The sequence below is a fragment of the Bos taurus genome, chromosome 3 (genome assembly GCF_002263795.3).
Source record: "Bos taurus isolate L1 Dominette 01449 registration number 42190680 breed Hereford chromosome 3, ARS-UCD2.0, whole genome shotgun sequence".
Lineage (NCBI taxonomy): Eukaryota > Metazoa > Chordata > Mammalia > Artiodactyla > Bovidae > Bos > Bos taurus.
In genome coordinates, this window is record NC_037330.1 from 78,516,306 (window position 1) to 78,529,901 (window position 13,596).

The following is a 13,596-nucleotide window of genomic DNA, read 5'->3' on the forward strand; positions in this document are numbered from 1 at the left end:
TAAGTTTAAAGTTCAGAGAAATATAATCCTACCATTTGCTTGGAACTAGAAACATGTCTTGGGGAAGGAAATGGCAAGCCCTCCGATATTCTTGCCTGGAGAATCCCATGGATGGAGGAGCCTGGCGGGCCGAAGTCCATGGGATCACCCAGAGTTGGACACGACTGAAGCAACTTAGCACAGAGACATATCTACTCTAGTAATTCATGACTATCCCAGGTATTAATCAATTTCACAGTGAAAGTTTCTAGAGCCAAATAAATTTGTGAAACATTGAGTTAAACAAAGTTAAAGAAGTTTCCTAACTACAAGTCTTGTTTGAGCCCTGACTATATTAGTAAGCTTTACTGATCTTCAGGAAAGGGAATATTGTGATGGGGTATTTTTTTCTCCAAAAATCATCTGAAAAGACTCATGTCCTGAAGACAACACTTTAGGAAAGAGTACTCTAAGGTTCTGCCTTTTTAGAATTTATTTCTAAAGAGGAAATAAGTGGGAAAGAGGAGAGGAAAGAAGGAAAGGGAAGAATACAAGAAGGGGAAAAAACACTGCAAATTTATGGATAAACTTTGAGATTGAGAGTTATGCATAAAAGACCCCAAATTATATTTTTTAGCTAGTTGTGACCCAAAATTACATGTTCTGATCTCTTGTATATGAATTGTTAATTTACTTGAGTATATATTAAACATCATATATCATGCTAGGTGCTTCACTTATATCAGTTGGTACCATCTTAAGACAACATAAAGTGCAGATTATTATCTCCTCCCAGATGAGGAAACTAAAGCTCAGAGAAGCCATTACACAATCAAAGCCATGCAGATAGTAACTTGAGGCTGCTGCTGCTGAGGAGAAAGAGTTGTGTTAACTTCCCAACAAAATGCAGTAAGGGCTCTAGTTAGAGGCATAAGCAACAAACTGTTGTTGGTCAAGAGATTAGAAAGATTAGTTTTCATTTGGGTTGTCTCCTCTCTGATTGGACCTTGAAGGGTATGAAAGGAGTCATATTTGGGCACCTGAGTGGAGAGCCTTAAATGCCAGACTGCATTTTATTCTCCAGGTAATGCTGAGCCACTGAACGTTTTGGGGGTGGGAGTAACAGAATCAGCCAATTATAGCAAGACTTAGAATTTCAAGTTCAAAAGAGTTCTTTAAGTAATTCAATCTTACTCTGTCAACTCACAAATGGGGAAAACAAAGTAAGCCCCTGAATTTGAGGCTCTGCAGCTGGGGCTTTCATTCTTGGCAGTAGCTTTTTCACCTGGATAATGGACATGGCTGGTTAGCTTGCCTGCATCTGGTCACAGGCTGAGCTCAGGTCTTGCAGGCCTCTCATCTTCATCCCAGATTAGCAAGAGCCCTGATGAGGTCTTTAGAGCTGGCAAAAGAGGAGACTATTTTGAGCCTTAGGAGATCAAGTAAGGGTGATGGCAGAGTTCAGAGAAAACAGAGTATATCGAATATCTAGGGTAGGGGTCATTCCTTGGCTGAATAATTTTCTTTTGGGTTTTGCAGAAGCATAGCCCATAGCCGCTGATTTACTGATTTACTGATTTACAGCTTTACTGCAGTGCTTTGTGAAAACTAGCTTTATCAAGTTGAGCTGTATAAGTCTCCAGAGAAAGGAAAAAGTTGGGAATACATGGCTGGATAATTGCTGATGTAAGTGTATTAGACTTGGTCATGCAGACGCCCCTCTGGAGTTGACAAATGACACAGAGTAAGCTGCAGTTTTGGCTCATCAAAGATAAGATAGCTCTGCTTGATGTCAAAACCATCCCTGAACCTTTGGTGATTTTCTTAGCAAATAAGCACTCTACCTCTCAGCTGTGCACACCAGAAACCCAAGTACAACTTATGGCTGCTCTCTCCCTTGCCTCTGTTGCCCAGTCAGTACCAAATCCTTCAGTTATCTAATTATCCTTTTGCCCCATCCTCTCTACCAGGACCTTAGTTTAAGACACCATTATATCTCATCTAAAGTATTGCAAAAGCTTTTTTCTGTTTCCCCTGCCTCAAATATTGTTCCCTTAACCCATTACCTATACTGCAGCCAGAGAGACAAAGAAAGCCTCACTTCTTTGAAACAGTATTCTATTTTTCAGAATCAGAGATGCGTCCAGTGGCAGCATAGATTATTTTGTTATGTTCTCTAGCTTCCCTACAGAAGAACGGCAATGTCACAAATATTATGGGTGAATTGATCTTAATCCACAGGCTCAAGTGATTTTTTCAACTATTACAAAGACTGGAGAAGGAAATGGCAACCCAATACAGTATTCTTGCCTGAAGAATCCAATGGACAGAGGAGCTTGGTGGGCTACAGTCTGTGGGTTTGCAAGAGTCAGACATGACTTAGTAACTATACTACCACCATCACAAAGACTCAGCAAAATCAACTAAATAATTATTTGTCCAATTTCCTAAAAGAAGGAGACAATAATTCTTTAATATCTCAAATTCTAGGATTTTCAGTACAGGTAAAAGCTTTGCAACAGCTAGTGCTTTCAGAGGATTCCTGGAAGGGAAATTTCATTATTTAGCTGTTTGAGATTATGAATTCAGTTTTCTATTATAAAAACATGTGGTGATAAAGGCATACCTAAAAATGGCACCCCACTCCAGTACTCTTGCTTGGAAAATCCCATGGACGGAGGAGCCTGGTAGGCTGCAATCCATGGGGTCGCTAAGAGTCGGACATGACTGAGCGACTTCACTTTCACTTTTCACTTTCATGCATTGGAGAAGGAAATGGCAGCCCACTCCAGTGTCCTTGCCTGGAGAATCCCAGGGATGGGGGAGCCTGGTGGGCTGCTGTCTATGGGGCCGCACAGAGTCGGACACAACTGAAGTGACTTAGCATAAGTCATAGGGTGAAGGATAACAAGGAAGCGTCTAGTCAGAGAAACACTCCTGAATTCTAAAGGAACATTATCTTTCTACTTTGTCTGGATGATAAGAGAAGCAGACAATCAATAATTATTGACTGTTTATTTTGTCAAGCAGGAGACACATTATCTCATTAGCTCTAGGAAGTAGTCACTGTCATCAATGCAATATTACAGTGAAGGATGCTTGGAGATGTTAAATATTAAGATTAAGATTCTAGATCTGGCAAGTGGGAAAGCAGGATTCAAGCCCAAAACATGAGAACCTGAATTCTTAAGTGTGCATTCTCATTGCTTTGAAATAGATGGTGCTTTCAATACTTACAAAAACCCTTATGAGATAGGTTTTCCCTTCTATAGACATGATTGTGCTTGATTTCTCAGTCATGTCCGACTCTTTGCGACCCCTAGGACTGTAGCCCACTAGGCTCCTCTGTCCATGGGGATTCTCCAGGCAAGAATACTGCAGTGGGTTGCCATGCCCTCCTCCAAGGGATCGTCCCAACCCAGAGATCACCCAGGTCTCCCGTATTGCAGGTGGATTCTTTACTGTCTGAACCACCAGGGAAGCCCAAAATTATTGGAGAGAGTAGCCTATCCCTTCTCCAGGGGATCTCCCCTACCCAGGAATTGAACCAGGGTCTCTTGCATGGTAGGTGGCTTCTTTACCAACTGAGCTACCAGGGAAACCCCTATAGACATGATTGTTGAGGCTTAAAATGTTTAAAACTTGCCCTATATCAGTAAGGGGTAAGGCTGACATTGAAACTCAGACTTGCCTACTTTTAAAATCCATGTTTTCCATGATGTCTTCCAAGTGTCCTGTTGTCTCATGAATGCAGCTAAATAGTAAGTGATGCTGTTCGGAAATGACTGAATAACTAGCAATAATCATAAAAACTCATTTTCAGAACTTCATGGTATCACCTATGTGCTTAGCAAATATCGTTAAAGTGAGGTATTGACCAATTAAATGGCAGGAAAGTTCATATAAATTGGCCGAGAGTGGGAGGGCAACTTCAAAACTTGGTTTGACAATATTCACCATATCAAACTCTCATTCAGTCCTCAGCAAAATGAGGGGTTTCATCTTTATGTTATTTACCTTCTCTGTTATGCTGGCCATTTCAGAAGCAAGGCGTGAAGGATCCAGGAAGCTCTGCGGGTCCGAGTACGTACGCACAGTCATCTACATCTGCGCCAGCTCCAGGTGGAGGCGGCACGCGGGGGCACTCCTGCAGGGTCAGCAAGGTAACGTGGATGCGCATGACTTCTTTATTTATTATTACTTTTTTGAAGATCTGTCTTAATAACTGTTTCTCTAGCTACTACTAAGCCACATCCATTTCGGTCTAGGGAGTTAATTATCAAAATAAGCTTAATTTGGCTTGGGAAAGAGATGAACCGCTGGTTTAAAAAAAATATGACATTGTATTCTTTAGGCCCCAGCTTGAAATGAGTTGACTGCGTGACTACTTTGGTGAGCTTAGCATCTATGGCAGGTCCTGGTGGTTGAGCAGGGAGGAGCAGGTGACTTCAAGGGCCATGTTGTAGAAGCAAGATTTTCACATTGGATAATTATAGAATATAATAAGTTGGCATTCAGGCAGCTGCTAAATGAGAATGGGAGGAAATAATCTAACTTTTATTGAGCACTTATTATGTGCCAGGCAGTTTCATGTGTAACATTTCATCTTCTGATAAGGATCTTTGGAAGTAAGTAATGTTACCACCATTTAGTTTTACTGAGGACAAAATTGTTCACCCAGCCGGTTCGCAGTGTGGTTGGGAAGAAAACCAGGGCTTTCTGACTACAAGAGTCGAGGTTTTTTCCTTATTTTACAGTGCGTTTCAGGTGGCGAGAAGATGGTGGGTGTGTGTGCCGTAATACATAATGGCACTGTGGAGGTGGTGATGTTTGATAGAGGCTCTAAGGACTTATGAGGAGTGGGGTGGGAATTCTAGCAGTAATAATTAGGTGCTGATGAGAGTAGATATTGTCTCAAGATGAGAGTGAACTTAGTGTGCTTCAGAAACAGTGAGGCGACTGACTTCACTCTATCTGTTTTTCAACTCAGGTAATTTCAAAGTTGACCATTTCCTACTAATCCTATATTAAAGTGTGAGGTAAATGTTATTTAAGATTCTATTTTAATAATTTTATTTGTTATGTCTTATAATTAAAAGACGAAAGCATGCTTATATAATAAATGTTGTAACCACATACCTGATATAAAGACTTTACAGGTTTCAATTTGATTTAAAATGATTTTGGTAAGCAAAAAGATTTTGGAAAATGATCTACAGTTTTTGTATTTTGGTGGGCCAATGTCTTGAAAAATTGTGAATCAACCAATCCTACTTTAATAATGAGAGGTTCATAGTTACTGCTGCTGCTGCTGCTACTAAGTCGCTTCAGTCGTGTCCGACTCTGTGTGACCCCATAGATGGCAGCCCACCAGGCTCCCCCGTCTCTGGGATTCTCCAGGCAAGAACACTGGAGTGGGTTGCCATTTCCTTCTCCAATGCATGAAAGTGAAAAGTGAAAGTGAAGTCACTCAGTCGTGTCCGACTCCTAGCGATCCCATGGACTGCAGCCTACCAGGCTCCTCCATCCATGGGATTTTCCAGGCAAGAGTACTGGAGTGGGGTGCCATTGCCTTCTCCGTCATAGTTACTAGATGTTAATAAACAATAATGGTTTTTAATCTCAAGACAATAAACATAATTTACCTCTTTGACTATATTTTATCAATCCCTGGATTAGCAAGTCAAAATACAGTAAAAAATATATATATATACATTTCAGTATCTGTAAGACATGGGACGATGGAATGTATGTCTGTGTAAGGCTATTCCCTTTTAACACCACTGACTTCATAATACTGTTATTTAACCTTTCACAGGCTTTCAGAGTACTTTCCCATACATTAGATGTTTAATCCACTACTGGCTTCCCAATCAGTATTCATTCATCTAAATTTTTTCTGGTGCCTGCCAGTGTGCTAAGGTGTCTGATAAGTAAGTCTGAATGAAGTTAAAGTGAGAGAGGCTTATCCATGGACTCTGGGAACAACACTGATAAAACAGTGGGACCCACTTTTAATTTTCAAATATAGAGATTTAAATCTCCACTACCTTCCTTACTGATCAGCTTTGCAGAATGTACACAGGGTTATTTTTTGGTTGATTGTTTTTTGTTGATAATGTATAACTAATATATTTGGAAGCCGCTGGTCACCATGCGGAAGGACCCAGTGCAACTGAAGTCAGGCCCTGACTTGGCTGCGAACTAGCTGAGTGACACTGGCTCTGTCACTCCTCCTCTCTGCACCCACGTTTCCTCCTCTGTAAAATGAGGAGAGTTCTCCCTAAAATATTTAATTTCTCTGAAGCCCCAGACCAACGTTAAAAGTAAAAGTCATCTTCAGGATTCAATTTCTTTCATGCATTTCCCCCAAAGTAGAAGTTGGTTGCTGCCTTTGTCAGATCACTCTAAGAAAGTTATTTTTTCCCTTCTCTATAGCTGAGAGAGGAAACCACTTCCAGCTGCCAAATGAACAGGAGATTTCTGAGGAAAGAGCAGCTCACAACCTTCCGAAGATGGATTTCGCAGGGGAGGAAAGTCTTCAGGGTGAGCAGCTGCCCACGGAAGGGCTTTGGAGGTCAAAGAAGCATTTGGTGATGTCAAGACAAGACTTGCAAACCTTGTGCTGCACTGAAGGCTGTTCCATGTCTGACTTGAGCACTCTTTGTTAGGACGGGAGCAAATCCCCTAGGGTGGCAGAGATTTAGCACATGTTTAATCACAGCGCTTTACTTCCCAGAATAACACTTACATTGTGTCATTAAACTAATGGCTTTTGGGTAGGCAGTTCTTTCCGAAAAGTTGTTGATGAAAGGCGTTTTAGCCACACAAAGTCTATTTTCTCCCTTTGCCAAGGTAAATGCACTGTTCTTTTCAAATTTTAACTAATCCTTTGAAAATTTAAATGTTATGCAAAATTGCAATAAAATTGCCATAAACCAAGCTCACTGTGATTTTTCTGTTTTTAAAACAATTTTAAATAACTTTAAAACAGTAAACAAAAATGCTAATGGTAGAAAAACAAAGTAAGCATAAAAAGAAAATAAAAACCAATGATTACTTCATCATTTAGAAATAACTAACCACTCTACTTTTGTGTTACTATGTATTATTACTGAAAATTTAAACTGATTCACAGTCAAGTATAAGAATCTAAGCAAAGTACATTTTTTCAAAAGTTCTTAAGAGTGCTCTATGCATGTTTTCTATCATGCGGCTCTTCAACATTCTACTTGAGAATAGCTGGGTGCATATATGGGTCAAATAGGGTCCATAAACAGCCAAAATCCAGAAAATGTTTGGGTATTTTACCTCATTCTTATAGTCTGGACAGCCTAGATTTTGCCTTCAGCTACTACTGAGATGAAAAGACATGCTGTTCTCATTCTGGGGACCAAACTACTAAAACTCAGATAGCCAAATCATTGTGTCATAATTGGATATCTTCACAGATAAAAAGACAATGTAAATATCACAAAATATGGTTTTATTCCTAACTCTGTCAGCCAGCCAACTCCCCAGTAGATTTTACAACTGTTCGAGTCTTTGTTCATCGGAGGTGCTGCATATTAATACTCCAGTCTGTTTTTGAAATTTGTGAACTACGTATTGGGCACTTAAATTGTGTGATTGCTTTGCTTTTTGCAGATAAAAACAACAACAACAACAACAACAAAACAAAAAACCGAGTCTCTCTAGAATTAAGTAAATGTCTCCTAAGTCACACAGCTAAAGAGTTGATATCACTGATCCAAACTTGGACTGTGCTAAGTCCCTTCAGTCATGTCCGACTCTGCAACCCCATGAACTGTAGCCCTCCAGGCTCCTCTGTCCATGAATTTCTCCAGGCAAGAATACTAGAGTGGGTAGCCATTTCCTACTCTAGGCTATCTTACCAATACAGGGACCGAACCCGAATCTTTATGTTTCCTGCATTGGCAGGTGGGTTCTTTACCACTAGTGACACTTAGCATGAATCAAGGCAGTCACATTAAACTGCACTGGCAGTTAATTACTCTTTACCACCGGACTCTCTCTGTTTGAAGTCAGTTTCACTGAAGAATGTCTTTTGATGAGATAGTAAAAATTAATAATATTGAATCTCAACCCTTGAGTATATGCCCCTTTAATATTCTGGCTGGTGAATCATGAGAAGACTGCATGAAGCATGTTTCTGGCAGACTGAAGTATGATGGCTGCCTCAAGGAAAAGCTCATCTGTAATCGAGTTGTGAGCTTAAAGGCAGCTGCGCTTTCCAGGAAGCACCGTTTTTAAGAAAAACTAAAGACTGAAAAACTGGTTATTTAGATCTGGGTATTGGAAATTAAATGAAATAAGATTTAAAAATGAACAAAGTGAGCCTGTCACTTCAAGGAAAACAACTGATGATTTTTTTGGTTGATGATCAAGTTCAAGCTTATAAGCGATTTTAGAATACTTTTATCTACCACCCTGAACATCACTGGTATATTAATAGAGTTGATTCTTTGATATTATATAATGATGTGTCAACATTTGGGAGATCTGCTATAACTTAATGAACCAATATTTCCCAAATGATCAATGCATGATACTTCAAAATCATAAAAGGGTAAAAGAGCTGTTCAAAGTGCAAAATAAAGATTTTAATCTAACTGCACAAAAAACTCACTGATACAGATTTCAGATTTTACATTGCAGTTAACCCTTAATAAATAGTTACTTGTTACGTTTTGGTATAATATCAAAGAAGAACATAAAAATGATCTGAAAATGCTATTAAACTAATCTCCCCTTTCGAAATCAAATATCTATGTGTGGCTGAGTTTTCTTCATGTACATCAGCCAACATAACACACAGCAGCAGATTAAAAATGTAAAAGCTGATTGAAGCTGTATTTTATAAAGACAGTCATTAGAGACTTGCAAAAGTATAAATGTTCCACTCTTTTCAATAAATGTTTTTGTTTTGTGAAAATATCCATTTTAAAATAAAATATGTTATGTGTTAATATGTGGTAAGTTTATTTTTATTTTCAAATGTTATTAAACATTTAAATTTCTTAGTGAAATTCTAATATGAAAAACAGTGATAAATTCAACCCACATAAACAGAAACTCTTGGAAGTCCTTAATAAGTTTTAAAAGTGTGAAAAGATTATGAAACCAAAAAAGTCTGAGAATTGCTCTTCCATAATATGTTTTGCCACTAATTTTTCAGGTTCCATCAAGAGACGTTCAGGTTGTTACATCTGCCATGACAAATAAAGATGCAATAAACAGCCTAGTTTATATATCTTTATATACTGACTTTTTCATTTTAATAGGATAGCTTGTCAAGTTGCTTGTGGAAAAATATGTGTATTTTTTTCAGCATACTTTTAGTAATTATTTTTTGTTATGTGCTTATTAGTTATTATAAATGCATCTATTCAGTTTAAATGCATAGAGAAACAAAGAAGAAAGATGGGATCTTGTCTTTTTACTTACATCCTGTAGTCCCTTTTTTGGGGGGAAAAAGGGTAAAAAATATATATGTTTAGGGAGTATACTTCCAGAGAGGTATAAAATACAATAAAACTCTTACTCTCTTCTATTTGATCCTGAAATAATAGCACAATCCTTATTCAGAATTTCTTAAAATTTCTGCCAGAAATAAAAATTATGGTTATACTGAATTTATGTGGTATAGTTACAGATAGAGTCAGATAGCTTGCCCTATGTCTATTATCTATTAATATCATCATCTATATATTTCTATCTATAACAGAGACTTTTAACAGTCCATTAAAACCTTCTTCTCTTTCTCTTGGGCACAGAGAGATTACATTTTCTCAGTGTCTTTTGCAATTTCATGTGGTCACATGACTGAGTTCTAGCTAATTAAATGTGAATAGTAGTGATATGCGGAGAAGGCAATGGCACCCCACTCCAGTACTCTTACCTGGGAAATCCCATGGACGGAGGAGCCTGGTGGGCTACAGTCCATGGGGAGGCGAAGAGTCCGACACGACTGAGCGACTTCACTTTCACTTTTCACTTTGATGCACTGAAGAAGGAAATGGCAACCCACTCCAGTATTCTTGCCTGGAGAATCCCAGGGACGGGAGCCTGGTGGGCTGCCGTCTATGGGGTCACACAGAGTCGGACACGACTGAAGTGACTTAGCAGCAGCAGCAGTAGCGATACATGCTGTTTCCAAGACTAGTCCATCAAGTCTTTCTCCCTCCCTCTCAGTTCAGCAAGCAATATGACTTGTTTTATGATTCTACTTTTTATAGCTGTAAACTATTCTAATACAATATGTACTAAATCTATCATCCTATTTTACACAGAAAGCAGTCACACTCATTGTTATGTTTAGTACATCTTGGAACTATTTCAATAACATCCTAGTAGGTATGGCATATGTTAAACACATACCAAAAGATCACCACTTAAAAGGTTTGTATTAGTTCATGTTTTTACTAGAAATTTATGAGAGTGACTGTTTCTCTATATTCTCCCCAGTCCATGATGTTATTACACTTGCAAAACTTTGCATTTTTATAGATAAGATATTGAGTATAATTTTTTTGTATATGCATTATCATGACTATGATTGCCTTTTAGTATTTATTGGACATTTGTATTTCCTCTTCTGTAAATTAGTCTGTTCATATTCTTAGCCCATTTTGCTATTTCTACTTATTTATAATAGATTTATTGTCAAAATTTAAAGCTTTTAATATTAAAGATATTGATTTTTTGACTGCCACCTTAGTAAAATATCCTCCAGCCTAAGCCTTTGGTATGCATTGATTTCACTTAGCCTCAGTCTTTTGCATATAATGTCATTGCATACAATGTCTGTCTTTTCTTTTATGTTTTCTGGATTTCCTGTTTGACTTTAGAAGACCTCCCTTACTGTGAGTGTGGTTGTGAAAAAGTCTACTAAGTTATATTCTAATAATTTAATTTTTATCCTTTGCATTTAAATTTAATCCATCTTATATTTGTTTTTGTATTGTATGAGGTGCTTGATTTTTTATTTTCTTTAAAATGAACAGAACATTTTTTTCCTGCATAATTTATTAAGTAGACCAGCCTCTTCCCATATAAATTTCATTCCATTTTAGTCATATGTTATTTCACATTATGTTTGGAGGTAGTGTAGACCCTTTATTTTGTTCTTTGCTCTATTCCTCAAATTAGCCCCATATTATTTTGGTTGCAATAACTTTATAGTAAATTTTACTATCTCTTAATAAAAGTTTTCCAACATTGAGACTAAAATTTTTTTCATGGATATTATGAGACATACATTTTTCTATAATTTTATAATCCAATTTCCAAAAAAATTGGAATTATAGTATGAACTGTTTTAAAGTTATACTAATATAGAAAACATTTATATTGTAATATATTAAGAATTCATATCTAAAATATATTACTAAAATAATATAGTGTTTTATTTCTTTTTAGAATTTTTATTATATAGGTTCTGTCTTTTTACATTACTTTTTAATTTTATGTTACCTTTGTATTTGCAATTTTTATTTGTCCCCATGAATGAGAAATTTGCCCCATCTTCATTTCTAAATGCATGTTACAATACAAAGAAAAAAATCTTGATTTTATATACTCATCTCCAGCCACCTTGTCCAATTATTTTATTAAATTTAATGGTTACATTATAAGTCTATGTTGGGTTTTCTAGGTATTCAATATTATCATCTACTAATAAAAAAAGTTAATTTTGTCTCTTCCAATATTTAAGCTTACTGCTCCATAATCTTGTCGTTACATAACTCATTATGCAGAAATTATTTATTGAGAGGGTAATGCACAGGCATTGTGTGGGTGCTAAGGATATACCTGTGAATAAAACAGACAAAATGTATATTCTTAAGGAAGACAGACATAAGCAAAAAAAATATTAGATAATATTGGATAATGATAGAGGCTGAAGAGAAAGTATACAAAGGGGACAGAAAGGCTTGGAAAGAGGGTGGGACTGAAAGGCTAGGAAAGGCCTTAATGGAGAGATGATCATTATAAGAATTTTTAATGATGATGATAATGGTAGACATCTCTTTCATGTTCCTGATTTTACTAGAAATGGTTTCAGCATTCTTTATTCAATATGACAATTGCTATTCAAAATATACATAAAATAATAAACAAATAATAGTCTTTATATGTGCATATGTGCATACGTATGTATAGAAATAATATTGTTGATCATTTAAAGAGTTTTATTCTGTTACATAATGCTTAAGGACTTATAAGTGGCTTCTAAATTTTATCAAATATCTATTTAACTTTATCATATAATATTTTCTGTCTTTTGTTAAGGTGAAGAATTATAGTGATAGCCTTCCTTATGTTGAAATTTCTCAGACTAAATCTATATAATCATACTGCTGCTGCTGCTGCTGCTAAGTTGCTTCAGTCATGTCTGACTCTGTGCGACCCCAGAAACGGCAGCCCACCAGGCTCCCCCGTCCCTGGGATTCTCCAGGCAAGAACACTGGAGTGGGTTGCCATTTCCTTCTCCAATGCATGAAAGTGGAAAGTGAAAGTGAAGTTGCTCAGTCGTGTCCGACTCTTAGCGACCCAATGGACTGCAGCCCACCGGGCTCCTCCGTCTGGAGTGGGGTGCCATTGCCTTCTCCGATATAATCATAGTGTAATAGTTTTTCAATACTCAGAAGGACTAAATATGCTAATCTTTTATTTAGAATTTTTAAGTTTGTGTTCACAAATAAAATTGATCTCTAAGTTTGTCAATGAAGATTAACAGAACTTCATAGAATGAAAGCATCACCTGTTGCTTAGACATTTGGAAGAAAAACAAAAAAACAGCTATAATATGTTTTGCCTGGTGACATTTTGCTGAAGTGAAGTATAATACATATACAATTAAGTGTATAACTTTAAAGTACATTTTTGCTTATTTGTACACCTATGAATTCTTGGAACAAATTCAGTTAATAATATATTATTGATTTTTACTTATCATTGAATTTTATTTGCTAAAATTTTGCTTAGTATTTTTGCATGTATTTTCATTTAAAAACTTGTATCTTGCTATAATTTTCTTTTTTGTAATCATAAGTGATTGTGCTTTCAGGGTTAAGTTAGCCCTATAAAATGAGCTGGAAAAATTTCTTCCTTCCTCTGTCCCTTTCTTCCTTCTTTTTCTAATTTCTGAACGTTTTAAGACATATTTCTCTTCAAATGTTTGGAGGTTTCACTAGCAAAGTCATCAGGGCTTGGCATTTTCTTTGTAGAAAGATTTAATATTTCAGACTCAATTTATTGTACAGATACAGAAATATTAAGATTTTTATGTATTTTTTTCTTGAACAAATTTAGCGATTGTGTTTTTTAAATTAATTTATCCATTTCATCTAAGTTGAATTGATTGGCATAAATTCTTCAAAACATTGTATCTTTTTGCTGGAGGACATTTTTTACATGATAAACCTTTACTATTCCAGTTTCCTTTGTAGATATTGACCTTTTCAGATAGTCTATCATTTTGAGGGTTAATCTAGGTAGCTAGTCATTACTCAGAATTTCTTCTGGAGTTTGCATGACAGCAATCACTAGGCTTTCCTTCATAGTATATGTCCTTGGTTTCAAGAATTTATA

General features: G+C 36.7%; 1 protein-coding gene across 1 annotated transcript; it reads left to right on the forward strand.

Annotated features, from left to right (window-relative positions):
• Positions 1 to 3,941: 3,941 nt before the first annotated feature.
• Positions 3,942 to 6,921, forward strand: INSL5 (insulin like 5). The gene is made up of 2 exons (NM_001206131.1): positions 3,942 to 4,142; positions 6,418 to 6,921. The coding sequence occupies exons 1-2, from the start codon at positions 3,968 to 3,970 to the stop codon at positions 6,648 to 6,650; spliced, it is 408 nt and encodes a 135-aa protein (NP_001193060.1). The 5' UTR covers positions 3,942 to 3,967; the 3' UTR covers positions 6,651 to 6,921.
• The last annotated feature ends 6,675 nt before the right edge of the window (positions 6,922 to 13,596 follow it).